The 27,383-nt window shown below is 41.1% G+C and overlaps 3 protein-coding genes across 21 annotated transcripts; 1 reads left to right on the top strand and 2 right to left on the bottom strand.

Moving 5' to 3' along the window:
* Positions 1 to 500: 500 nt before the first annotated feature.
* Positions 501 to 3,516, bottom strand: sart1 (spliceosome associated factor 1, recruiter of U4/U6.U5 tri-snRNP). The gene is made up of 2 exons (XM_026303930.2): positions 3,382 to 3,516; positions 501 to 3,149 (listed from the first exon to the last, which is right to left on the bottom strand). The coding sequence occupies exon 2, from the start codon at positions 3,139 to 3,141 to the stop codon at positions 817 to 819; it is 2,325 nt and encodes a 774-aa protein (XP_026159715.1). The 5' UTR covers positions 3,142 to 3,149; positions 3,382 to 3,516; the 3' UTR covers positions 501 to 816.
* On the top strand, positions 3,509 to 21,990 carry pcm1 (pericentriolar material 1). Of its 16 annotated transcripts, none has more exons than XM_026303927.2 (41): positions 3,512 to 3,724; positions 3,819 to 3,881; positions 4,999 to 5,110; positions 5,341 to 5,589; positions 6,166 to 6,492; positions 7,025 to 7,195; positions 7,806 to 7,895; positions 8,216 to 8,402; positions 8,565 to 8,677; positions 9,433 to 9,706; positions 9,793 to 9,943; positions 10,266 to 10,478; positions 10,672 to 10,835; positions 11,437 to 11,666; positions 11,912 to 12,054; positions 12,210 to 12,339; positions 12,558 to 12,728; positions 12,830 to 13,011; positions 13,207 to 13,410; positions 13,510 to 13,771; positions 13,990 to 14,060; positions 14,155 to 14,375; positions 14,536 to 14,716; positions 14,795 to 15,105; positions 15,428 to 15,589; positions 15,844 to 15,900; positions 16,086 to 16,258; positions 16,976 to 17,107; positions 17,721 to 17,850; positions 18,245 to 18,409; positions 18,535 to 18,632; positions 18,933 to 19,067; positions 19,165 to 19,371; positions 19,505 to 19,561; positions 19,641 to 19,785; positions 19,970 to 20,118; positions 20,217 to 20,280; positions 20,421 to 20,623; positions 20,774 to 20,872; positions 20,968 to 21,091; positions 21,297 to 21,990. In XM_026303927.2, the coding sequence occupies exons 3-41, from the start codon at positions 5,015 to 5,017 to the stop codon at positions 21,320 to 21,322; spliced, it is 6,267 nt and encodes a 2,088-aa protein (XP_026159712.1). In that variant the 5' UTR covers positions 3,512 to 3,724; positions 3,819 to 3,881; positions 4,999 to 5,014; the 3' UTR covers positions 21,323 to 21,990. The 16 variants fall into 16 exon arrangements, with proteins under 16 accessions (XP_026159710.1, XP_026159711.1, XP_026159712.1 ...); XM_026303913.2 differs by having other exon boundaries at positions 3,515 to 3,724; positions 13,915 to 14,060; XM_026303920.2 differs by having other exon boundaries at positions 3,516 to 3,724; positions 12,833 to 13,011; positions 13,915 to 14,060.
* Positions 15,741 to 27,052, bottom strand: asah1b (N-acylsphingosine amidohydrolase (acid ceramidase) 1b). 4 transcript variants are annotated; one of them, XR_004463122.1, is made up of 16 exons: positions 26,901 to 27,052; positions 26,741 to 26,787; positions 25,719 to 25,809; positions 25,540 to 25,626; positions 25,368 to 25,446; positions 25,193 to 25,267; positions 25,046 to 25,091; positions 24,810 to 24,954; positions 24,639 to 24,693; positions 24,444 to 24,525; positions 23,674 to 23,805; positions 23,110 to 23,233; positions 22,895 to 22,951; positions 22,688 to 22,806; positions 19,152 to 19,303; positions 15,741 to 17,846 (listed from the first exon to the last, which is right to left on the bottom strand). XR_004463122.1 is itself a non-coding variant. In XM_026303935.1 (15 exons), the coding sequence occupies exons 1-14, from the start codon at positions 26,967 to 26,969 to the stop codon at positions 22,717 to 22,719; spliced, it is 1,179 nt and encodes a 392-aa protein (XP_026159720.1). In that variant the 5' UTR covers positions 26,970 to 27,052; the 3' UTR covers positions 19,667 to 19,691; positions 22,688 to 22,716. The 4 variants fall into 4 exon arrangements, 3 of the variants coding, with proteins under 3 accessions (XP_026159720.1, XP_026159719.1, XP_026159716.1); XM_026303935.1 differs by lacking the exons at positions 15,741 to 17,846; positions 19,152 to 19,303 and adding an exon at positions 19,667 to 19,691; XM_026303934.2 differs by lacking the exons at positions 15,741 to 17,846; positions 19,152 to 19,303 and adding an exon at positions 20,379 to 20,603.
* Positions 27,053 to 27,383: the final 331 nt, after the last annotated feature.

Here is a 27,383-nt window from a genome sequence, read left to right as displayed (position 1 = left end):
AACACCGGATTTACAATATAGCAATGTTTATTCGCATACAATAAGATTATGTCTATTTGATTATATGAGGATGTTTTCTGTAGGCCTGTTATTAAAACCCAGTGCAGTTAACAATCAAAGTTTATACAATGTATTAAGCAACACTTGCAGTAATTTTAACGCTTGCACATATTTAAAAACTAATAGGTTGAGTACTTCTTGATGAAAATGAGGGAAGCTACAGATGTAATCACCAAACTGTCACCTGCGTTTTGACAGACTGCTCAATGATGCCCCCTATTGGATTAAAAATACATGTATATATTTTTGGACATTGCCTAATGTAAACATTTAGAACATGTTAAGGCCTATTTATAATGAGGGAGTGGAAGATCCTCATCTTCTATTCATCCATTTGCTGTAACTGCTTATCCTTAGAGGGACACAAGGGCTGGAGCCAGTCTGGAAAGTTTTCAAAAAAAAAAAAAAAAAAAACCCACAACATGCAATTCCAGAGCATGTTCAGTGTTTCAGATTTCAATTATTTTATTCTCTGTCATTTTAGCTGTTTGAAACCACATTGACATAAAAATCTGCAGGAAATCTCTTCCTCAGCTTGTCTCACACATGCAAGAAATGCCATGAATTTAAAAGTTATTTTTTACTGTGAACATTTGATAGAAGAACAAAACATTTCTCTGCTGTTTTATTTATTGAACAATTCTTTGCAACAATAAGGTTTCTACAAACTAGAGCATGACACTATAGCAATTATTTAAAAATCTTGTATGTGTTTACCTAAGCATGTTTGTAAGATAATTCACTCTTGCCCAATACTTATTTAGTGATGGTGTTTGCATTCATACTCTTCCCACTCCCACTAAGCACAATATACGGGGTCTTCTGAGATTTCTGCTTCTCTTGAAGCAAAGCCACCGTCCCTAAGGGGGTGTCGCTGCTGCTCATCTTCTTCAGCAGTGCCTCTTCCTCCAGCTTTTTCATCCTCCTCTCTGTCTTCATCTTTCCAGATCCTTTCCCGTGGAATCGATGTGAAAGCTGCCTGAAGGCTTCTTTTGGAGTGAGTTTTCGCCCAGACTCATCAACGTACTCAATCTTGACGTCAGGCTTGTAGCCGTCCTTCTCTTTGAAGTCTTGTGTGAAGCCTCTGTATTCTTCTCTGCGACTGTATTTGTCATCGAAGCCCATCTTGTCCTCAATGCAGTAGTTGTCATTGGCTAGGGCAGGCTTTGGTGCTTTGACACGGGCTACCTTCTGCATTTGCGTGTCCAGCAGACCTTTGTTTTTACATAACAGCAGGGCTGCAGCAAGGCCAGAGTTGACAATTGGCTCTTCATCCAAAATGGTGGCTGAGGCTGTGGAGAAGTCAGGCTGCTTCTGCTCTTCATCCAAGTTAACTGTGCTCCATCCAACATTCTCATCCATTTCTGAGTCTGAACCTCCAGCATCATCTTTCTCTTCCTCCTGCTCAAAATCCATAATGTCTTCTTGGTCCTCTCTGTTGCCTGACAGTCCATAAGTTGGAATATCACCCAGAGTTCTGCAAAACTCTGAAGTTGCATTAAAAACAATGTTGTTCTTCCTCTCAGGATCATTGTCATTGTTCTCTTTACCAAGCTCTTTAATCTGCTCTGCCACCTTCTCTCCAGAGTCTTTGAGAAGCTGCTGTTGCTTTAGCTTCCTCTGCTTCTCCAGTTGTTTTTGCAGCTCCTGTTCTGCCTCATCCTCCTCAATTGCAAACGTTTCATGAGGTATGAAGTCTTCATCATCATCACTTATGTCCATGTCGGCCATCCTGATGTCATCAGACATTTGGGGGACCTTTTGTGGCAATCCAGTCTCCTCATCCTTTACTTCCTCACTATCATCCTCCAGCTGTTTGCGGCCTCGACCACGTGTCCTGGAGCCAAAATCAGAACTGCGGGTGTCATCAAGGAGAAGTTCATCCACAGTTGTCTGCTTCTCCTTCTTTCTGATCTTCTTCACACGCCGTTTTGTCTTTTTAAAGCCTACCATTTCCTCAGGTGTGTAATACTCTGAGGCAATAGTGAGAGCAGGCATATCCAGGGACTGAGCCTGACTTCGAAGAGTATCTCTCATGGCCTGGAGTTCCCGCTCTCGCTCCCCATCAGCGAAACCCCCAGTATTCAACCGGAAGCTCTTTTTCTTTTCGCCCTCAATTTCCTCATCATATTTTGACAGCACAGAACGGGGCTTAAATGTTACCATGTCATCCACACTCTCCTCTTCTTCATAGGGCTTGTAATCTGGCTTCTTCTTTTTCAACTCAACATTTTTTTCAGCTTTTTCCTTGTCAACCAGTCCCACATTTACAAGCACATCTTCTTCCTCTTCAAGTACACCTTTGTCTTGCAGGGTCAGGATAACAGTGTGACCTTCACTGAAGGATTCTACCTTGTGCTGCACTTTGAGTCCCTTTAGATCACAAGAAGTGTAGGCATCCTTTTTGCTTTGCGCAAACTCCTCCTCTACCAGACTGCTCACACCAAACTCCTCATCCATCTCTTCCAAAAGCTTTGCTCTTTTCTCTGCCATTTCCTTTTCTTTTGCCATCTTTCTGCTTCTCTCCACCCAAGCAGCTGTGTCATCTAGCCAGTCATCTTCAGCCAGCGTTTTGACCTTTCCCAATTTCTGGTTCAGTTTGCGTTTTTCTTTCATAGCAGCAAGTTTCTCTCTGATCTCTTTCTGCTGCTGGATGAGAACAGGATTAATGACCTCAGCCGCCACTGGATCCTCTTTTGTCCCGAGCTCCTTCTTGCCCTCATTTAGCTCCAGAGGCTTCAGACCCAGCTTCGCCCTGAGTTTGTTTGTTTCCTCAATGCTAAGAGATGCATCTCCGCTTGCTGATTGAGGCTCCACTGCTGTGCTGCTCTCCTCATACGCGGGATCAACTTTCTCCTTTTTAACCCGAGGCTCCCCGCTACTCCTTTCACCTTTGCCGCGGCTCTCCCGTCCACTTCTTTCCCTGGACCTGGAGCGCTTTCGTTTCTCTTTATCACGAGTTGCATCCCGATCTGAGGTGTCTCTGTCGCGTTCCTTGTGTCGATGTTTCTTATGTTCACGACGGCGCTCTTCTGTGTCTTTGTCGCGACTCTTTTCCTTGTGCTTCTTCGACGACCCCATTATGTCTTCTGTTGGTTACAAAGGTGGTAAAAAAATTAAAACACTTGTGTACACAGTCTCTTTTTGATTGGATTAATGGGACGACAATGTAATTAGCTTTGCTTCCACAGCTAGCTCACATTAGCTACGTGGGCTAACTGGCTAGCCGACGACACGACTCGGTTCGAGCGGAAGCCAAAACAAAGGATTCGAGGTGCAGTATTAATCGATGATAAATGATAATATGGATAGAGCGCTTACTTCTCTTCACGCCAGTTTAACATCCATACCACGTTCAACTACACAAGTTAGATACCCCAACGAACGAACGAACAACGAAGCGATGTGACTGTTTCCTGCAATTAGATTTCCTGTAGTCGAGCTAACTAGCACCTTAACTTTATGTATACCGCCACCTGCTGTATTGGAATGTTTACAGCAGGCCAGGATCTAACGCTAGGCCAGGAGTTGCAGCATTTTGGGACCGACTTGATATTATTATTTATCAATTCACTATAACTAGACTCAGATATTACTTGTAAAACCCTTGATGTCATATATCAAGTGCTACGCAACGATATTTACTTTACTTTCACTCTGAATGGTAATATTTAATACCTGTCGTTAGCTTAAAATCTAAGCTAAGTTAGCTAGCGTGTTTTTAATTAATGAAACTAATAGTTTGTTTTTTGATAAAGTGCTGCGTTTGCTGTTGGCAGTGTTTGCTCCACCTGGCAGTTTGCAAACCATAGCTTGTTACAGTAAGTAGTTCATTTTCATCTCCACGTTTAGCATTGCTAACTAACGCCAGCTAAAATGTTTGTTTGCGTCAAGTTTTATCGAGACATTTAAAGTTAGCTGAATAGTGAGCAGCTGTTGGCAAGCTAGGTTAGCCAGCTAACCCAACAACCCTGGCAGTTTGTTAGCATCAGGTGTTGTGAGTTTTGTTTTTACACACAAAAATACCGCTTGGTGTTGTGTTGTTCTCTCAACAGCGGTCAACGTAGGTAAGTTAACCTTAACCTGCGGGTTAGCTGGTGCAGGTATGGTCCCTTGCATGTTGCCATGGCGATTGTGGGACGGAACTAGCGTTAGGTCACAAACGTTGAGCTAAAATTCCCCAAAGAAAAAACAAGCGCCGTACGGACACGTTTTAAAGTGTGTTTAAGCAAAGGGTGAGGTCTGTTTCAGCTAACAGTAAGGTCTGTTTCAGTCTGTTAAGCTAACGTTAGCCGGTGTCTGTCCCCGTTACAGAAAGCTCGCGCTAACTTGCTCCGCGGTGGAGGGAACGTCTCATTGTTTTTCCCCGGGAGTCCGAGCGGGCCACACACACAAACCCAGCGGGAGCTAACAGTCAGTTCACAAAAAACGAGGCACTAGCTAACGTTACACGATCGACGTAGTTAACGAGCAGATGCTTCCAAGCTGGTTGTGATTGGAGAGTGGACGTTAGCTAAAGTTAACTGCTGGTCGTAAGAAATGACGCATTTCATGTAACTTAATTGTTAGCTGTTAACAGTCAGCACAGAGTGGGTTTATAAAACATATGTGTTAATAACGTTAACGTTAGTAGTAACTAATATCAAATTAGCTATAAGCACGGTCTTAGTAATAGTAGCGGTTATTGCTGCTAGCTAGCTATGTCATTGATTAATTTGGATATGAGACAAGTTTGCTGTTGTTTTATGGTCTTAACGTTGGATTAACGTTACAGTGACAGGTATTAACGTCAACGTTACTTGAAAATGTTACATATTGCACTAAAATGCATACTTTGTCTATTGTTTCTTGTTTGTATAAGGTCGTGGGCTATAGCTTTAACTTTATTGTTCTGTGGTTTCTGTGTAGTGACTAGTATGCATTTTGTTTGAATTCCAGCAAGTAATTGTGTGACATGGCAACTGGAGGCACTCCTTTTGATGAGAATGGAGAAGACCTGCACAACTGGACTGTAACCAATGGCAGTCTGGAAGATAGACTCAACAACATGGTAAACACAATCAGAACCTTATAGAAACTATAGGCATATGACTGGTTGCTTTATATTCACATAATCTTATCCTGGATGGATGTACTTTCTGTGCTGTACAGCTAATTCACCACAATCTTCAAACTGTAAAGTACAATATCATGGTGCAATGGTGTGACTGAACAATAAATACCTTTATATATTTGTACAGTAAACATATAAAATAATCATATGTTTTTGCTTTTGGTAAGGACTGGGGTGTACAGCAAAAGAAAGCAAACCGATCTTCAGAGAAGAACAAGAAGAAGCTGTCTGCGGTAGTGGTGGAGAGCCGCCTGACTAATGACATTTCGCCAGAGTCCACTCCTGGGGCCGGTCGCAGGAGAGCACGCACTCCTCATTCTTTTCCACACATCAAGTATACCACTCAGATGTCTGTCCCAGACCAGGCTGAACTAGACAAGCTGCGTCAGAGGATCAATTTCACAGACCTCGATGAGGTTAAAAAAAAAAAAAACTACTGTGCTCCAATAGAAATATTTTGTGTATCCCAGGAATGCAATTAATTTTTTTTAAGTTATCAGGCATAATTTTTTTGCAGAACCTCAAACACAAGTTAAAAAAATAGTTGTCACACTGCCATCCCCCCAAAAATGTTGTACCTCTTCTTCAGTGATTAAATGCTAATACATATGATGCACACGATAGCAAGACATTTTTTATAGTCTGGTATGGAGTTGTATGACTAGCTTGTAATGGCTGCAGTGCTGAGATTGGCAGAATGATATTACAGTGCCAAAAATGTAATCTCTGAATGGGGAAAGCAAAGCAACAAAATGAAAATGTGTCAATATTTGTAGAGTTTTTCCTTGCTGGTCAAAGTGGAGTCAGGGAGAAGATTTTGTATCTGGAGCATTGTTTTTATTGGGCTAATAAATCATAAATACATGCTCACAGCATAGTTATCCATGACTACTGTTTGGTAGTGTAACCTAAACACTTTCAAACTTACCTGAGATTTTAAAAGAAACGACCAGAATCGATTTGTCTGACTTATCTCCTCTTTTCTTACTCAGAGGAGCATTGGCAGTGACTCCCAAGGGCGTGTCACAGCTGCCAACAACCAGCGCCAGCTAGCTGGAGAGAACAAGAAGCCCTACAACTTCCTACCTCTTCATGTAAACACTAACAAAAGCAAAGAGCTTCTTCCTCCCTCCTCCTCTGCCCCAGCAACCCCAGCCATCACCAAGGAAACCAAGAAGCAAAGCCCAGGACTTAGGGATATGTTAACTCCTGTGGCTCCAAGTAAGGAAACTCCAAAGCTCAGCCGTGGTGGCAGTGAAAGAGGGCCCTTGGTGCAACGTGAATATGGGAGAGGAGATCCCAGACTCGACAGCAGTCAGGTAATATTTTGGTGCATGTCCATCAAATGGATTCCAGGGTATTTTACTGAATAAGTAAATTATAAGTATGTTGAACTGCTGAGGTGCTGGAGGAAAAGTCAGAGGATTACCAAAGCCATCAGAGTTTGGTTGTTTATTTTGCTTTTAAGAAACAAAATGATCATGTTGTTGTTATAGTTTCTGGTGAGTTAAGATGGCCTTGCAAAATTTTTAACAAGGTTCCCTTTCACATAAATGGCATTGTCTTCTTATCACTGCACTTCAGACAGCTGCTGTGAAACTAAAACTAGGATGAAAGTGAGGGAGAGCTAGTGCAGCTGAAACAAGACTGTATTTAGGGCAATTTATAAATATGCCACCCTTGGTGCCCAGTGAGTTTTGTGCCCACCCCCTTTCTGTTCTTGTTTAGCCTAGTCTGAGGTGTGGAGCCACAGAAACTTGCTTACCTTGTCTTCTTTTTCTTTCTTCTCTTCATTTACTTTTCTGAAATCCACACTCATACAACACCCGCCTCTCTTTGTATCGGTCTCAGGTGGTGAGCAAACTGGTGCAGATCCGGGAGTACATCAGTAAGGCCAGCTCCATGAGGGATGATCTGGTGGAGAAGAATGATGTACCGGCTAATGTTGAGCGTCTTTCTCATCTTATTGACCACCTCAAGGAGCAAGAAAAGTCCTATTTACGGTTTCTGCAGAAAATGCTGGTCAGTATATTTATCAGCAGTTTTTTTTCTAGTTTCACACATCGTTTTACAAAATGTGCTTTTGTTTTTTTTTCCCCATGCTGTCAGACAAAGCTGTCATTTTCAGGCAAATATGTTGTCATGCATGAAGGATGTTTAATTAATTCACAGCTGAAATGTAACCTGTTTGTGGTGTTATCCTGGCAGTCTGGCACACATACATTTTTAATGGCTATATTTCTCTGTGGCCTTAGACACTGCAACAGTGGAGAGCAATTCATGTAATTATCAAAATTAGGACATAGCATGTCACCTCTGTTTGCTGTGGAATATTTTTTCCTGATCATTGTGCCTTGATGAAGTATTTCTCTAAAATAGCTATACAGTAACATTTGCCAAAAATCTAGATTATTTTGTCACTGTTAAAGTAATTGGAGTATTTTTTTGCTGTCTATATCCTTTTCATTAGCAGAGGCATGTAGGCATTTGCATCTATGCCATTTGAATTTCCTGTTACTAACCTGTTACTTTTTAAAATGGCAAGCAGGTGATGTGAAAAACATTTTTTGTTGTATACTTGGCTTTTTTCCTATTTTTGAAACACTTGCTGTTCTCTTTACTATTTCCATAGGCACGGGAGAATGAGGAGGATGATGTAGGCACCCTGGACTCTGCAGTGGGCTCAGGTTCACTGGCAGAGAGCACTTCACTTAACATTGAGGTTCGTTCTTCAGATACTTCAAATGCAAGTGTGTACAGTTGTGTGTTTACAAAAACTCCATTGCGTTATCTGTTGTTAGCACTATTGGGTATTAGGTATTGGCCTTATGTTGTTTTTAAATTCTGACATGAGGAAATTGAAATGAAGCAGCATGACCCTCCTTTGCCTAAAATGTTGTTTATCAGACTTATTTTCTGTGCCATGGCATGAAAATAGCCTTTTCTACCATTTCTATAACACTACAGTGTTATTGTTGTTTATGTAAACTCGGTTTTTGTAATGGTGTGTGTGTTCGTGTCTCTGTGTGTGTGTGTGTGTAGGGTGGTAGGCCAGAAATTGTATGTGCTAACCAGAAGGAAGAGTTGGAGAATCTGCGTAAGCAGCACGAGCTGCTGAAGAAGATGCTGGAGCAGCAGGAGCAGCTCAGGGCCCTGCAGGGCCGACAGGAGGCACTAATGGCCATGCAGCACAGTGCGGAACAGGCACTTGCTGTGATTGAAGACACTGGTGAGACCCACATATGTGTTCACGGCTAAGTGCAGACTAGTGTGAAAGTGAGGAAGGTCATTGACAAAATTGTGTGGCATTTTCCCATATACTATTACTTGTATTAATAATTAATTTAAGCAAAATTATGAGATATTTCATTCATTTGACATTTGTTGTTAGTAGTTGTCACAGAAACCACAGGGAGTGTGTCAGGCCTGAGCATCACATCAGAGCTGAATGATGAACTGAACGATTTGATCCAGCGGTTCCACAACCAGCTACATGATTCTCAGGTACAGCAGACACTGCAACTGTGCTGCCATATTCTCCTTAAATAGTAGCATTATGTCATGTAGAAATATGTTCTACATTCTACTGTAACTATACAATGATAATGAAGCAATAATACATTACTTAAATAACACTGTCAAGATATTAATTTTGTACTGTTCGATGAGATACTGCAATGTAGAGAAATGGAAATCTGTAACATTGGAATTAACAGCTTTAGGGGTTGTTCACGTGTCGTGCCTTTCGCCTGCTCAAGTTCGATATTTTAAATGGAGATGCATGACAAGGACGCTCACAATAGTGACAGCACTGTGACGTGTTACTACATTCCTGTTCTTCCATGCATATTTACCCTGCAGTGATATCAAAAAAATCCTAACTTTTCAGAACCCAGAAAGTGGGTCATGCGACAAGAACCAATAAATCAGCTTCACCTTTTCTGTAACAAATGGCATTTTTTTTTCTCTTGTTCACAAATAAGTCTAGGAGTTTTTGGTGCTGGAAATCCATTCATATCATGCTGCTTCCTTGTCATCATGCAGCACTTGTTTGCTTAGCATGGGCAGACACTGCAGGAGTGCAGGCTCCTGACCATTGTGGGGAAAAAAGGAGAAAGTCATGTGGCTAGTGTTTTACACACATTTCTAGATATGAGACCTGGCTATTATTTTACAAGCCATGCATACAATAAATGTATATAAACTGTTAATTGTGAAAAAAAAAAAAAAAAAAAAAATGTCACCTTATTATGTCTTAGACTAAAGCAGTGCCAGACAACCGTCGGCAAGCAGAGAGTCTTTCCCTCTCAAGGGAAGTGGGCTGGTCTAGAGCTTCCCAGGCTGTTGGGCCACCTCAGCACAGGCCTCTCCTCCACTCTGCCTCTGGACCTCACACTGGGCTAGATACTGGAGCAACTGCTGCCAGTGCCAAACTCACTAAACTCCAAGAACTCCATGACAAAAAGCAAACAATGGACAAGATACTGCAGGAGCTGCATTCACTCAGAGACCAGACTCTCAATAATAACTCATGTAAGAGTGTTTCTCAAGGGTGTTTGCTTCTTTCTGTGGCTTTTTTCCTTATAATGTGATGATGAAGTGCACATGGTTCTCTTCAGGTCATGGCTTGTCGACACAGTTCAGTCTGAGTATGGGAGTATCTTTGGATTGTCCATCTGCTTTCTGCTCTGATGGGACCTCAGCTTCCACTTCCTTTCATCCTTCAATTACACAACACCAGGACAGCTCCAACTCCACAGACAAGCTGAGGTACACAAAAACACAGTTTTTATACAGCGACTGAATAGGTAGGTCAGATATCAGTGGAAGGGTGGGGGTGTTGTAATATAGGTTGGTGTAATATAACACTGCAGCTTTAAAACCTACTACTTGTCATCTTGCTGACATGCTTCAGTCATTGCTAAAGTATTCTAGAACAAGATACCTTTTATATGGGTGCTTTTCTGTAGGTGACGCTCTCTACTACAGGGATGAGTTGTGAAGAGATTGTCCTGGTGTGTCACATACACACTTTAACTAACACGAGTGTACATTTGTTCACATAGACTTTGTTCTTTGATGCTGCCTACAGGAAGCTAAAGGAGGTCCACAAGCGTTTGAATGAACTGCGAGAACTAGTTCAGTACTACGAGCAGACTTCTGATATGATGGTGGATGCGGTCAATGAGAATGTGAAAGAGGATGATGAAGAAGAGGATGAGGAAGATGAGACAGAGGACAGTTCTATGTTTGAAACCATGTTTGACTCTGAGCAGGAGAACCGCCAGCCTGTAACTAATATCAGGTAATATGTAGCAAAAACAAGAAAATTATATATTTTTTTTCCTGATTAGACAGTTGATAAACATTACAAATAAACACAGAGTTTGTGAAAAAAAGGTTAAATTATACTGAGACCAGCCTCTTTGGCCTCAAGTTACAGTATAAGCATAGATTACGGTGTGTGTAATTCTACTACTGTGCTTGTATCTGTTCAGAAACCCACAGCGAGGTGGGAATTGGACAGACTTGAACAGCCTAACCAACGGACGCAGTGGCAGGAGCACCACTAACAACCGAGATGGCAGACTCAACACTGAGTGTGAGATCAATAACCGGTCAGCAGCCAACCTCCGCAGCCTCAACATCCCCTCAGCCATAGGTACTTTGTTGCATACACACAGACCACTGCTACACCATCCATCAACTTTCCTCTACGAGATTCAGTGTATCACATGGCTTTTGAAAGAAATCTAAATAAAAATAAAAGCAAATATAAGATTTGATGATAAGTCTAATAAATGGAACATATTAACAACATTAGTAGGTTCTTTTGTTCAACATATATATTAAGTGCTTTAGTTAAAGCTAATGGAATTGCATTTGTCTGCGGATGTTATCGTTCCATTTAATTGTTAGTGCTAGATTTCAATTAGCTTTGTCCTTCAGATTGTGTTGGCATAGGGACACGGCAACACAATTGTGCAGATATATGTCGTAGCTATTTATTATGACCAAAACCTGACAATATTATATCTTAATTTATCATCAAAGAAGTACAGCTAGTCAGCAGTCACCTCCACACATCAAAATACAAAATTATGAAAAAAGTGCTCTGATTTTTTTTTTGTATTTACTTTTATTAATGCAGTTATTAAGTTTTGTTAATGCAGTTTAAAGGGAGGCAAGAAAAGCATGATGGCATGATTTTACTAACAGAATAACAGAAGTTATTAATATTTCTGTAACTTTGCTCCTATTAGAGTGCCAATACAATAGGGACACACCATATAAGCAAGTAAAGGATGAGGATGAAGATGAGGACTGTCTTGATAATGAGGAAGGGGCACAGGCTGTGGCTGCAGACAGTGAGGCATCAGGGTCTAGTCGGAGGAGCAGCCTCGGGAACGATAGAGGTTTTGCTCAGAAGGGTCATCGACAGACAGCGAAGCAGAAACTCCGACAGTTACAGGAGCTGGTGGCCATGGTACAGGTGAGGCAGATAAGTGAATATTTAGATACTATAGTGTTGATGTTTAAGATCATTAGTCCCTGTGTGCAGGATTCTTGATTTTCAACAGTTAAAACAAACACTGGATTCAGTATTTTCTCATTAAGCTTGAAAATTTGCATCTATCCGGCCTCTCAGGTTTAACATTTAAAGGCTGTTTTTGGATAAAGAGTAACACTTTTTTTCTGGTATGGAATTACTGACATCATGTGTTTGACTGTATCCAGAGTGATGACACAGATGGCACAACAGTTAATGAGGATGAAGCTTTACACCAGCAGCCAAACAATACCAGAGCTACTGCAGCTAGATCACTGGGAGCTGGATCTAAACAGAATCCCAGAGACCTCACTCTTTCCAGCAAGGCCAGGTATAGCGTATGGATCTCATAAACCTGTCTGACAAGCAGTGTAGTTCCACTAGTTCCAGTATATGTTCAAAACATAATTTTTTGCGTGTTCTTTTTTGAGTATTTTTAACTGACTTTGCTTAATTTGCATTGCATTAAAACTGTTCTGGACATAGAGAGAAGCTCTATGAGGAGAAACTTCTTCAGCAGAAACAGGAGTTAAAGCAGCTCCACGAAGAGCGCCAGAGGCTCATCGAAATCCAAGGCAAGATCCAGGACCTCCAGTGGGCTTGTCCTGACCTCCAGGTATTTTACACACATGGTCTTGTTACTCCAATTAAATGCCAAGGAACTAAAAGATTTGGCAAGAAGTTGAATCATTAAGTAGAATTTAAATTTTGTTTTGAGTATCTTGTTCTCGCTGTGAAATAGAAACATCTCTATTAATAATACACCAAATGGCACGAAAAACTACATCCTCTAAATAACCATGAATATACTATCTCTTGCGGTCCCCATTCTAGTCATCTGTGTCCAGCATGGTGAGTCAGCAAGGTGTGCTAAGGAAGGTCCCAGCTGCTGTTTCCACTCCAGCCACTGTACAAGCTTCTTCATCCTCTGGACCAAAAAGCAACTCAGTAGTGCTCACACCCACTGCTCCAGAAGCAGCTACTTCTTCAGTCACTGACAATGAGGTAAGACCTTCAGCTTTCACTAGTCTGATGCCAGAATGTGATCTTTATGTTTAGAACAGTACAGATTGCTTAACCAACCTTAACTGCTTTGGCATTGTCAGCAGCTTTGGTCAGAGATGCGTCGCCACCAGATCCTGCGGGAGGAACTGCGCCAACGTAGAAAGCACTTGGAATCCTTGATGGCTGAACATCAGAGGCGTAGTGGTCTCAATGACTCTCCCTGTCGGACTGATGACCAAGATGGCCTTGCTACACCCTCTCAGCCTGTCAGTAGAGATGAGAGGTAGGAAAGAGATGTCTCCAATGGTCTGTCTCATGAAGGTCCAAGTTAGAGAATGGTTAGCTTTTTTTATTCTATAAATATTTTAGCAGAGCACTTGCCACCGAGTAGTTTTTTTTCCCCTAGTTTACATAGGAATGAAAACAAATGAATATTTCACAAATGGATACATGCTGTAAGATTTTGCTGTGTGATTAGAACAATGGCAACATGGGGTTCCACTTCTGGTCACCTTGATGATGATGATGATGAGGAGGAGGAGGAGGAGGAAGAATACCATTCGGAGATGGGTGCAGAGGAGGAGCAGGAGGAATGTGCTGAGAGCAGCTCCGATGACGACATCCACATCTACCCATCGAGCAGGAACCAGTGCTCTTACACTAGCAGAAATAATCAAGGAAGGTCAGACTAAGTGGAGGCAGAAGGAATTCTGTCACTGTCAATTAGTGCTATCTGTAATGTGTCAATTAACATTTTGTACTTACTTTTCTTTATCTGCAGCAACCTGAAGCCTCCACCAGCCTTCTCAGGTGAGGGTAGTGGATATCTTCATAACAAAACTAAGGCCAAACAGCAGCAACAGCAAATTTTAAACCAATCTGCAAGTCAGCATGGACGTACACGAAGACAAGAAAACCTGCGCTGGGCTTCAGAGCTCTCCTTTGCTGAGGGCTCATGTCACTGGCAGGAGCAGATCAGCCAGCTGCAGAGACAGCTGGACTTCAGCACCAGCATGTGTCAAACACTTCTGCAGGACCAGCAGGTTAGTGACCTTAACAAATACATGTACAGACACAAACTTTGTAATAGTTTTATATTCAGTCATATTCATTTGGTGCCTTACATTCTCTTTTTAAACAGAAGACAATAAAAAGCATTGCTGTTCTCTCTCACCACCTTCCACAGACACTGTCATATATGTTGCAAACCCTGCTGACAGGTCAGTACAGTATGTTACCCAACAACCTGTCATCACCACAGGTTCACCTGGTCATGCATCAGCTCAACCAGTGCTACACGCAGCTTGCTTGGCAGCAAAACAACGTGCAAAGGTGAAAGCACTGGCATACATAAATGTCCCACTTTGTCTGTATCATGTGGTACATGTTTTAAAACATTCAATGTTCTGTCATACTTATCTTTTAGACTTAAACAGGTCCTGAATGACCTCCTTCAGCAGCAGCAGCAGCAACAGCAGCAGCAGCCATTGTCCTCGACAACAGGTTGGCAGACACAGAAGCAGAGCTTATCTCAAGAGTCCAGCTCTGGTCCCTCAGCCTCTCCTGGTGTTTTCCTCCCTTTCTCCTCTACCCTGCATCCCTCAGCCAACAACCTGTCACCTGCTGCCCTATCCCCATTCCCTCCTGGTATGACATGCATTTCTTTAAGCTCTTAAATTCCACACAAATCATGTTTAGAATAGTATGCATTAGAAGCACAAGACTAGTTCAAAAGACAGTTAAATAAATTTGAATTGAAATAATAAAAACATTTACACACTAACTTGAACTAATTTTCATTCTGCAGGCTTTAACTTATATCCACTATTCCCTGCTGCCATGGGTGAGTTCTCTCAGGGTGCAGCAAGTCAAGCTACTCCTGACCACCAGAAGCAGCAGTTAGACCCCAATACTTCTATCAAAACAGAGTACATGGGTTTCCCTCCTCCACTGCAGCGCTCTCCTCTTAACACCACTACAGAAAGAAGGTATGTCCATTATGGTTGCCTGAAAATACATTTTGTGGCATTATTCCTATATTTAATTTTCCTTGTGATCCCTCTTAGACCAGCTGGCTGGCTCAACACAACCTATGCGAACAACACTGTCCAGGATCACTCGTCTAAAAATGAGCTCCAAGAGTCACCCTCCTCTTCTCCTGCTTTCACCAGCCGCCACTCACGACCTCAAGACTTTGACCAGGCATCACAAGAAAGTTTCAGCAGCATGCCTGGACCTGTTGATTCTACAACTATTACAAAGACTTTTAAGGCTGGGCACAAGGCCTCTGCCCAGGCCAACCTGGCCTCTCGAAGTAAGACCTCCAATTCTAAAAGTCGCCGCAGGAGGAGCAAAGGACACAGCAAGAACAGTGAAGGTATTAAAATGGAATCAACACTGTCCACCGAATGTTTTAACATTACTCGTTTCTTTAAGGTTTTGTTTCTTTGTTTGTTGTGATTTTTGGTGTTAAACAGTTATTTATTACCAAATCCACATTGTTTTAAAGGCTTACACACTTTGAATTTTGTTAGTTTTGTAATCAGCATGATCTTGTATAAGCAGAGTTGAACTGAAAAGCATAGTATTGGTTGCATAGTTGACTTTTGGTGTCCTTCAGTGTATTTCCCAACCAAATTAGCAAATCATTAATGAGCAAAATTTCATTAGTGTGTTTTCATGTTTTGTGTTTTCCTCAGGACATGAGAGTGACAGTGTTAGCAGCACTGCAGACTTTGGCCAGGAGAGGGCAGCCTCGTCTCATCAGAAGGATCAGAATCAGAGTCTGTTGGACAGGCTTACTCAAGAGAAGCTAGACAGCAAAACCAAGCTTGGAAATAAGAGAAATGACCTCTCCTCTGGTATGGATAAAACTACCTGTTGGGAATGTTTTACACCCTCACCCACTCGTCTTGTCTGCGTTTTTTTGTATACATTTTTTCTACATTGAGCTGTCTTTGTTTCAATTTTTTTTTCTTAATAACTTTTTTTTTTATTTATTTCATATTGTAGTTGTTTTAGTGATATTTTTATTTTTTTTTTTTTTGGCATTTCATGTCCACATGTTTAATATTTGGTTAATTTACTTTATTACTTTAATTTATCTTACTCACAGCCTATGCTTGGAGAACACCCTTCCTCTCTAACAGAATTGCATGCACAGAAGCACCAGGTAAACTCACCATGTAAATCCAGGAATCATTTGTCTCTTATTTCACCCAAACATCCCATGCATGTTTTGTTTTTGGTTTAAAGTAAACCAAAGTTTCTAGGTTTGATGGCAAATTATTGTTTTTACCCATGAATGCAAGTGTCCACCCAAACCTCATGCTGTCAAATCTTGAACCTGTACTCTAGATGCAAGCAGTGACTTCTCACTGTTCGAGGCACTGAGGGAGACCATTTACTCTGAGGTGGCTACTTTGATATCCCAGAATGAGTCCCGGCCCCATTTTCTGATTGAGCTCTTCCATGAGCTGCAGCTGCTCAACACAGACTATTTACGGCAGAGGGCACTGTATTCCCTACAGGTAAGCAGAGAGACACTTGACCACTTCTTTGTGGACGTTCAGTTGCTGTTTGAATCCAGTGTCCTCGAATCCTTCATGCTGGACTCAGATTACAAGATATCCAGGCTGATTCACCCCTTGATCCCTCTAAACAGAGCATGTGGCAAGTTCTTATCTGGATTCTAGGTCAGAGCGATTGTTTGTCACAGAACGCCTGGTAATGTGACTGAGTACAGAGATTGATATTTTAAACTATTTCCAGACATACTTTAATTAGGGCTGTCTCAGTTATTTAAAACTTTATTAATTGCAAGGTCATTTTGGGAGGGTCTGGACCAGTGCCACTTCCTGGGTAGACCAGCCCGACAGCAGACAAGGAGACGCAGTAGTCAGGAGGAAACAGGGGACAGTTAATCATGATGCTGTGGTGGACAGACGTAGATGCACTGTAGCTCTCTTAGAAAAATAAATCCAAAATGTGTACGTGTGCTAAAATCTCTAGGTTCTGTGAAGATGCTTTTTATAAATATGATTTGAGATCTGTAATACTGCTTCTTCCAATAACCTAGTTTGAATCTGCTTGTGATAAACTCTCTGGAGTGATGCAGTCTGGTTTTCAAATCAGTCAGAACCTACAGCACCTTAAATCTGAGAATATCTGTGCCTCTGATATAGTTGCATTGACGCTTAAGAACCTCAGTCCATAATTACAATAGTCTCTCTTTGCGTTTCCCTAAGGATATAGTGACTCGGCACTTGGCAGAGAAGAGTGAAGCTGACGACCAGTTACTCCCTCACGGTCCTGTGGTGTGGGCTGCCGGCTCGCAGTCTGAGCTGACACCCAGTGAGAGTCTGGCAACCAGTGACGCGGTAAGACACATATTTGCTGCCCAGCAGGCAATTCTCACACCTTTCCCTTTGTTTGTTCTCTTCTGTTGCTTTCTGTTGAAGTTTTTGTCTGTTCTGAAGTCTCAAAACTTAATGCTGTCATTTCCCCCTTTTTTTTCTTTCCTTTTTAACATTTCATTAGCACTTTCATTAGTTTCTGTCTTGTCTGTTTTCATCCTTCCTCATCTTGTCTCTTTTCATCCTTCCATGTCTTTCTTTATTCTCTGATTTCAATTTTTCCTCCACCCATCTCCATTGTCTTTGAGTTAAACTTGACAGCAAGGCTCTGTCTATACAAAATAAATGACCCTCATCTCTCCATGTCTCTTTTGACAGATCAGACATGAATTCTTTGTTCTGGGCCAAGGTCCCCAGAGTTCTGCTAATTGGGAACCAGGCCTTTTGTCTGTCTAAATAATGCCTTGGTTCAAGAGTGAGATGTCTTAGTTTTTGATGTTAGGAAAGCTCATCTTAGTCATTTACTGTATATACTGGAGATTTCTGCTACTTCATTTTCTAGGAGGTTTTAGGCAGTCGTTAGTTTACAGCCAGGACAATCAGGGGTGAATTAAAGATGTATGCTCATCTTTTTCAGGAGCTGGTAGAGAAGAACTTGAGGCTCACACAGGATTCAATAAAGAAGAGGGATGATGCTGACTCAGTGGATAATGACAGCACTATGTCAACCTCTTCCAACCTGGAACCATTTGCTAATGATGACCTGGGTACAGTAGTGCATGTATTAGCCATTTTAACAAGGGACGCTTATCTGGAATATATGCCCCCCCCCCCCCCCCCAAACCTGCTAATCAGCTGAAATGCTTGTGCTTATTGCCTTAACTACAGCAAATTATGTACCCCATCCCACATTCTCCATCAGGGCTTCTCAGGGCTTGTCAGGATCATTATCACATAAACACACAATAGTATCACTTCTCAGAAGATGACTATTTGGTAATGGGAAATGGACTTTGGGGAGCTTTGGTAGCATGGATTAGGAGGTGGCATATTTAGTTTGATCCTGTAGTCTACACCTGGGTATAGATGCATTACTATGCATTACTGACTTTTCATATCCCATTTCTGTCTCCCCTGGCTCTTCTTTCTCTGCTTTGATAGGCAACACGGTGATTCATTTAGATAAAGCTCTGGCCAGGATTAGGGAGTATGAGCGCATGAAGCTTAAAGCTGAATTTAACCCCTGCAACACCAGTGCAGGTGCAGGTGGCTCTGAGGTCTCAAATGCTCAACATTCCTCTGCTAATGCTGCTGAACCAGTGGAAGGTACCCAGTCACAGAACCTTGCCTGATTACACCAGTTGACTTGTAACAGTACAACCATTGCACTTCACTTTGCAGTGTCATTTTGCTGAATCTCTGATTAAAATGACAGTTATTTGTGTGTGCAGGATGTGCAGCTGGTGATGTACGCTGTCCTCAGATCGACACCCAACAGTTGGACCGTCAGATTAAAGCCATTATGACTGAAGTCATTCCCTTCCTTAAGGTGGGTTAACCAACACTGGGTAGTTACAGGGTGGGTTATAGTAGTCTGTGTGCCATAACTGGAAAAAGAAAGAATCTACTAAATAAAAATGGACTGTTGTTAATAACTGATTACTAAATAGTACAAGTCTTAAATTGAAAGTGGAAATCAAATGTAAAAATTTCCAGATTTATATTATTTTCAATTTAAAAGCAGAAGTGCCAGAGAAACTTCTAGATTTATTTCATCAGCACTGGGTGCCACTATTTTAAACATTTTCAAGGCCTTAAATTCTGCAATTTTTACATTTTCTTTCATTAGGAGAACATGGATGAAGTCTGTTCTCTCCAGCTGTTGACATCTGTGCGACGCATGGTCCTTGCTCTCACCCAACAGAATGATGAAAGCAAGGAGTTTGTACGCTTTTTTCACAGACAGCTGGGAGGCATCCTTCAGGTATGAACAGTGTCAGCTTCCTCAGACAGTAGTGATCTGCGTTTACACAGATCAAATGACGAGTTCTCCTGATGTAACACTTACTTTGTGGTGTCAGGACTCTCTTAGTAAGTTTCTGGGCCGGACTCTGAAGGACTGCGGGGAGGACCTTCTGGTGGAGATCTCAGAGATCCTCTTCAATGAACTGGCCTTCTTCAGGCTCATGCAGGATTTGGACAACAGCAGCAGCAGCATCGCTTTTGCAACCAAACACAAAAACAGGAAGAAGGCTGAGCATCCCAGTAAACCCAAGCACAGTCTAAAGGTTTGTTTTTTTTCTCCCCACTATCTTTGCTAATATAATAAATTTGTCGTTCAAACAGATTTCTGACCTTAAGTGTTAACTCTTCCATCGTACATACCTTAGTCTCTTGGTGTTAATTTATTCCTCCCATTAGGAAAATACAGCTGGTGGTGAAAAAACTGTTTCGCCAGCTTACTCGGATGAGGACAAGGTAAAACTGATAATGACATTGTCGACACTACGTCTTTAACCAACAAACTGTGTTACAATGATGTGTCTTTGTCTTTAAGGACCAAGATGAGGCTGAGCAGGAAGACAATCCTACACTCCAGGAGCTTTACCTGCAGACAGAGACGAACAACAACCGGAGCAGTGAAGCTTCAGAGGTTGAAGATGATGATGATGGGGATGGACAGGGAGTCCCTCTTTCAATCAGTGAGTCAGGTTTTTTCATAATATGTTTAGTTCACATTAGTGGCAGAGAAATTTTCAATTGTGCTGAAACAGACCTTTTAAAAATGAAAATCTAACATGTAATGCTCGTATGCAATAAACTGTTCAAATGCACAGACGTTACATAACTCACATTTACATCTTATTCCTGTGCTGCCTTTTGCAGGTCTCTCCAAGGCAGAGACTCAGCCCCTGACAAACTACGGCAGTGGGGAAGATGAGAATGAGGATGAAGAGATTGAGGAGTTTGATGCTGGACCTGTGGAAGTACAAACCTCCCTACAGGCGTCTGCTGATGGACAGATGGAGCATGAGGTCAGATTCACAGGCACAGAGACAGATTTTCTGTCATCAGCCATCACTTACACAGACACACTTTCTTAGCTTGACCCTGTGTGATTCTCATGTTCCAGGGGCCAAGAGCCAGTGAAACCCAGGAGACAAAAACTGAACATGACAATTCAGAGAACGATGATGGTGAGGCTGCCTTCAGATCTACAGTATATATAAATTTACTAAACAGCACAATCTCTGTAGTTAAAAAAATCTTGGTATTTTCACATCAGATTCAGTTCACATGGTTTAACTATCTCTCATTACAAATCTTTGTCTTACAGAAATCAATCAATCAGTTGGGACTTTGGACTCCACAGTAGAGGAGCAAAACACAGTGTGGTGTCAGAGCCCTGAAGAGGAGAGTAAACCTGGAGCTGCTGCTGAAGAAGAAGAAGAAAACTCTACAGTCTGTCAGGACGTGCCCAAGGAGTCGACCACCACTAGCAGCCCAGACACAGACTCGCCCGTCATGATCAACGTAGATGTAAGTTGAAGGGTGAAGATTCTTAATTTAATTAAAAACATACTCAGTTTGTTTGTATTTGTTATTTTTACAAACATTGTTTATTTTCTCTGGAATGAAATCAAAATCATGGTCTTTATTGGTGCTTTTGTGATGTTATTTCTATTATTGATGCAGGAGGTGGGCTCAGGCAACACCAGCCAGAGGTCTGATGAGGAGGACTTTGTCAGGGTGGATGACTTACCCTTGCAGCTCACAGTCATGTGTGAGGTTTGTAACACCTAATAAATTACTCACTCCTGAAATGTCAGAAGACAAAGTGTAAATGTCTGCGTCTAATGATCCACCATGCCCTGGGATGTTAGGAGGAGCTTCAGAAGAGAATAGTGGAGGAGCAGCAGAATAACAACCTCTCTGTAGAGATCCTCAGCGGGAACTCGGAATCACTGACTGGGCTGGTGGGAAATGCACAGGCACTGAAGGAGCCAGGTATGGATTACAATCCTTGTCATCTAGGATTATAGAAGTGTGTGTGTGTGTGTTGTGGTCAAATGCTACAATTGTCTTCTTACCATGTGCAAATCAATGCAGGTCTATGCAGCTTTTTTGTACATAAACTAATAGTTTGACTCTGTTAAAGTAAATGATGTGATTTGACTCTGTTAAAGTAAATGATGTGATTTCTGTCTTTCAGACACTGCTGCTGCCCAGAGTATGTAAAAGACTACTGTTTTTAGCAACACTATCCCTACATCAGTCTGTTCTGGATGTATGATTCTTCTAGTCTAAAAGGAGCAACTACTCAGAATACTGTTCACAGACTAGCTGTGACTTCTACACGCACGCACACACACACACACACACACACACACACAGCTAAAACTAAACCTCCACACGTAATCAACACTTCGTTTTATTGCTGAATGTTTAATGTGATTTATTTGGAATCGGGTGGGGTTCTCGCTGTGCTGCTGATTACTGACAGTTAAGCCTCTGTTTGAATCTTTATAGTTCTGATAGTGTTCAGTTCTGCTCTAGTCCCCTGTTCTAGGATCAGTTTAACATGAGTTGTGAATTTGTTTTAATCTTTAATTTGTCTTGGACCTGCTTTACTGTTGTACAGCTCGTTTTCTCTGCACTTGGTTCCTTGGTCTAAGGAGATTACAGTAGGATGGAAGTTCAGTTGTAGCCTGACTAAGCTAATTATTTCTCCAGCCTGAACTTTTCTTTAGATCTGAGCTCAAAGCTCAGTTTTACTTTTATCCCTTCAGGTACATCTTTATATTCAGTTTCTGTTAATGGTTAGTTTCCATAGATTTTTCATGTAATTAAAATGTTGACTACAGTAACAAGTTTTAAATAATAAAATGCTAGAAATTCAAAAATAATGGTATGAGACTTCCTAATCATCATGCTTATTTAAGATCATGCATTTTTTTGTTTTCTTAAGGCACGTTGTAGCTACCTTTACAAACTTATGGCACGTATCCCAAAAATCAAACTGTTTAATCGATTAATCCTAAACTGACTGACTGGGCAGAAAACCTGGCTGGTAAACCTGATTGGTTGTCAACACAACAAAAACAAGTCCAATTAAATTTGGTGATTAACAACTGAGACATCTTCCACCATTCCATTCAAATTCTAAACCAGTTCATGTAGCTTGTGGTAAAAAGTACAGGTAAAACTTTGAATCTTTTTAGTAACATTTAAAAAAAAAAACATGGTCAGGAATCAGATACACTCGTCAGTATTGTGTTAAATGGTCAGTAAACAAAGTGCTGAGGTTCTACCTCTAACTACACTTTTTCAGACATTTGACTTGAAACCCTGATTGGGAAAAACTAAAGCAGGACCTTGTAACACAATACACAGAGATAGACTCGTACTGCAGATGATACATGTTAAATTGCAGTAAAAGAAAAAAAAAAAAGTTTAGTTCACTTTTGTACCAATTTTCTTCAACAGAAGTGCCATTTAATATTTTCAACAGCTGACACACTCCTGAATCTTCAGAAAAAATGTCAAAATGACATCAAGGAGACAGGTAATAGGTAGCAGTGCAGACAGGTGAGTTTCTCTTACAGTGTCTATGCAGTTCAGTGCTAAGGGCATCACCAGGGCAAGCACGGGTTTGGGCAGTCACGAATATACGACTCCAGTTTGCCTTCAGACACTTGCATCAGTGTTGTGTATGTAGTCAACTGAACGGCACAGAAAGAAAAGAATAAAATACATTATTTAAACATAAATGATCTAACTAGCTCTGAATTTCTAAGGGGAAAGACTCACCTTGTTTAACACTGGTTTGGTTGAGAGTACATCGTACATGGTCTTAAGCGTGATGTTCTTAAAAAAAGAAGAAGAAAAAAAAAAAAAAGTAACTTGTCAGACTTGTACTTCAGACCTAAAATCACATGACTGGAATAGCTACATGTGCAAACATTTCCTTTCTCTAATCTGTGACAGAAACATGTCAAGTGCAGGAAATGTGTGTCAGTACTCACTGCCTGTGTGGTCTGGTTCATGCACTTCATGGCAGGAGTTCTACGATCGTCCAGGAAGAAAGGCTCCTCCCAGTGGTCGTAGTTCGTCTCCAGGACGTACCACCGGCCCAGCTTTAGGTCAATCCTGAAACACAGTGACGCCATAAAAACCTTGACATGTGACATGCAGCTACATTGAGCCACTGATTTGAGAAATAGAGTTCAGTCAGGTGATCTGAAACCAAAACTGTCATATGGTGTTTCACAAGAGAAACACAAGGAAAGCTGCGTCACTGTGACTTTGGATTATGCTGTAAATGCTCAGGACTGGTTTCATCAGGGGATCACTGAAGACTTGACGCTCATTTAGCACACAGACTTTATCTCAACGTATGTCCCTGTACTCAAAAAGGCAAATATTCTGTAGCGTTTATATTAAATGCTTGAGAAACACAATGTGATTGGTGAGCCCCAATAGCCAAGGGGTTCCAGCATGGGCTACAGCGTGTGACACAAGAGGTTCAAGTCCAGGAGCATGTATTGCCCCTGTTCCCAAAGAAGTACAGAGCAGTCTGAGGTACTTACTCCAGGATATTAATACTGAGCAGTCTGGACCTGGTGATGACACAGCCCTGGCCTGTCTGGTTTCCTCCCAGGATGAAGTAGGCTGGAGCGAGCAGTTTCGTCTGAGCCAGGCGAGTTTTGGCCTCATCGTAGCTGATAATAATAGTGTGTTTGTTATTGGTACACAGACATTTTCACATAACACTGAAGAGACAACATTCTGTTTTCATGCACCACAAATTTGGTACAAACTCTGCTCAAACTAATATCACAGCTTTGAAGTTTGCCAGATTCTTTTACATCTTAATACTTTTTATTTATTTATGATTTGAATTGCTTTGTTTTTAAAAAGGAATTATATAAATAAACTGGCCTTGCTGTGAAATTGATTTCAGCATTTTATTTTTCAGAGGATTTCACTTTAAAAGTCAGATCATCTAAATTTTGAAGACCTTATAAACATAATGATGCATTTTCTTTGCCATATAAAAAGATCTGCAATGCCTTTCATCTCTTAAAACCTGGATTCTGTGCAGCAGCTTATGGCTTCGATTTCTTCTTCTCTTACACCATTGCACCTGAACATTACAGCCACCAGACACCAACATGCACTGCTCTTAACAAAAACGTGCTTCACATCATTGCTGTTCTGATTTTGTGCACATTTTCAGTGTGCAACTACAAAACAAGATGCAGAACATAAACAGACCTGCTCATAGAAACCTTGTCCTCAGGGCCATCAGTGGTCAAACAAAAACCCCAGTGTACCTTTAAATATAAAATAAACATACCTGGTAGCATTTTCTAGGACAGAGCGGGTGAGAAAGCTCATCCACATCCCATCTCTATTCCCCAGGATCCACTCCAGAATTCCTACATGTCAACAGATTGATATGATCATCTGATAATAACAAAAGACACACCAGACCTTCTCTGCTTCTCTACACTTGTGTATAAACAGAGCAGAGAAAAACTGTTTTACTCACCGATGTATCCTCCATCGAGACTGAAGCGCTCATTCATAGTCAAAGTGAAACTGTGCTGAGAGGAAAACAAGAAAAATCTGTTTAATCTTTGGTGCAGCTAGAAGTCTGGGATGAGTCAACACAAACCAAGCTGTCATGTGATGTTAAATGTTTTATGCTGACTGAACTTACAGGCTTGATGCCCGTCAGCATGCCGACATATCCTGCGAAGTTTGTAGACTTGAAGACCGTCTGGTTATTTCTCTTAAAGTCGAGGTTGACCACTAGAGGCTTCAGCTTCTCGCTAATGATCCATGACTTGTTTTTCACATCCCAGCTGCAAAGACAGAGTCTCAGCTCAGATTGGGAAAAAATTATGAGATGAGCTTAATAGGCTTTAAAAAAAAAAAAAACTATGATAGTCTTACCCCATAAATAATCCAAAATCCAGATTTCTACCATGAATGAGATTACCTGGAGCAGGAAAAAAAAACAAAAAAAATATTTCAGTATTTAGTTTATAACAAACATTGTATCATGATACTAATCCTGGACATCAAATTCAATCCACTCACCATTATTATCTTCTGCAACAATGGACGTGCACACAGTGAACACCTCATAGAAAATGTTGAACAACACAACTTCTCCTAAATTATTGTGAAATTAGAAAAAGATAATATATGTAAAGGCAGAGCTCACAGGAACATGTTTCCCAGAAATGAATTAAGAACAGTTGCGTTCTCTTACCAAGAGGAATTCCTGAAACATCAGCAATTCCTTTAATTTCATCACTGAATGGGTATGGGAGTGTGTCCACCATCAAAGGCTGCGGCACATTAAAAACACACTGTGGTCAGAAGAGTTTGCAACAATAAAAACATGCCAGTTATTCAAAGTTCAGAGGTGAAATGACACTAACCAGCGTGATATCAACCAGCTTTATCAGCCGCCCACTGGGCACGAAAGCATCAGCCAGGTCTTTGATGGCCTGGATCATGCTGACCAGCTTAAAAGGAAAAGATCATCAATTTAAAAAAAAAAAAAAAGGATGAGATGTTTAATACCCGTATTTTTTAAAGTACTTGGAAACTTTCTTACTTCAGTTTTTTTGTCAGTAAGCAGAGCCGCCCATCTCTTGCTGGGCGGTAAGTCCAGGTCCACTGTGTACCAGCTGACAGCTCCTCTGAAGCTGATTAGAAAGGAAAAGCTGTAAAACCACTGAAGCATAATGATGAAAGATACATCCTCTTCACAACATCTGTTCAGTAGCTGTGATTTTTACATATGTTTTGAATCAACTTAAGGGTGAATACATCTGGAGTGCAAATGCAGCAGCAGAGGCTGTGCAGGCTGAGTCTGGTTGAAAAGTAAACCATCGTTTAATCTAATGCAGAAGTAATTAGGCTGTTCATTTGTTAGGTAACAATGTTAATCATTTAAAAGCATCTGCTTGGAAAATTATTTAGGGCTTCAACTTACAACTATGATGTTTACTAACCATTACCATATTTATATTAGGTTTATTAGATTTTCTGGTTTTCCCACATTAGAGAGAGATCTTTGCATTTTTCTGACTTTAATGACTGAATGATTATTAAAGCAGGTTTGTTGATTGACTAATCACAGAAATTTCAAAATGTCCTCCAGAGTTGTGTAAGTCACTAAAGCACGTAATGAATGATTCATCATTTAATAAATCCTGACTTAAAAATGTAATTTCATTATGTGGCTGCAGCGTTAATTCCAAAATAAAGCACAGCCAAGTGAAGCTGGAGGTTAGAGCCACTTTTAGAGCAAATATTCCACCAAAATTGCAGTTTATATAGGAAGATTTTCAGGTTTTCTATAGAATCACATCAAACTGATCAGTTTGGGTTTTAGAGAAATGTTTTTCTTGAAAAAACAACTGATGCAGAAACTGGGGCAGATTGAGGAATGACATAAAGAAGCAGAAAAAAACACTGCAGGCTGAAAGTGCAACTTGTGAACTTGGATGACCGGATTCATGAGGAACACGTGAACGCAGCACAGGTCACGAGTGTTACCAAAGACTTTGTGTTATCAAACACTTTGTTTTATTTCTAATTGTCTTTTCTCACTAACTGACTAATGGCACTTACGTGGGGCCGTTTGGTGGGTACATCTCTGTCCGACAGTCTTCTGTATACTGCAAGAAAACAAAAAAGCCAAAATAAATCAGAGGTGGAGGTTTGTGCGTACAGATATCAGTGTCAGCGCCAGGTGTTAAACAACACAACGAGCAGCAGAAATGTCGCTTACCGGTGGTATAAACTGTGGGGACGAGAAGGACAATAAAGCCGCTAAGATGAGAAGAACGCCGTAATCCATTTTGGGACGATTTTAAACAAAATGCAGCCGCACCGCGTCGGGTCAGGTCATCGAGCTCACCCCGGAAGCTGCTACTGTTTACCTCCTGACGGCGAGCTCATTTTAGGCAGGAGAGGGGGAACCGGAAGTTCTGGGAATGAAAAAAAAAACCCCATCCTCACAGAAACTAAAGAAAAACAGGTCAAATTATACAACTGAAATCGAAAAATATACAATATAATTTCTTTTCTTATTCATAAAAGCGAAAATCTCGAATAAAATCATTATCGCAATAATTCACAACACCCCGCTCAAGGAACTGCTGTCCCAGCCAGTGGTAGCGAAAGACATGAACACGATTTGATAAATTTCTCTTTACACCTGCTGATCTCTATTTCCATGTCACACTTGGCTTAATAACCTGCTGCAACACGC

Source organism: Mastacembelus armatus, chromosome 1 (genome assembly GCF_900324485.2).
Source record: "Mastacembelus armatus chromosome 1, fMasArm1.2, whole genome shotgun sequence".
Lineage (NCBI taxonomy): Eukaryota > Metazoa > Chordata > Actinopteri > Synbranchiformes > Mastacembelidae > Mastacembelus > Mastacembelus armatus.
Note: the sequence above shows the minus strand (reverse complement) of the source record. Positions and strands in the feature narration are given on the sequence as shown.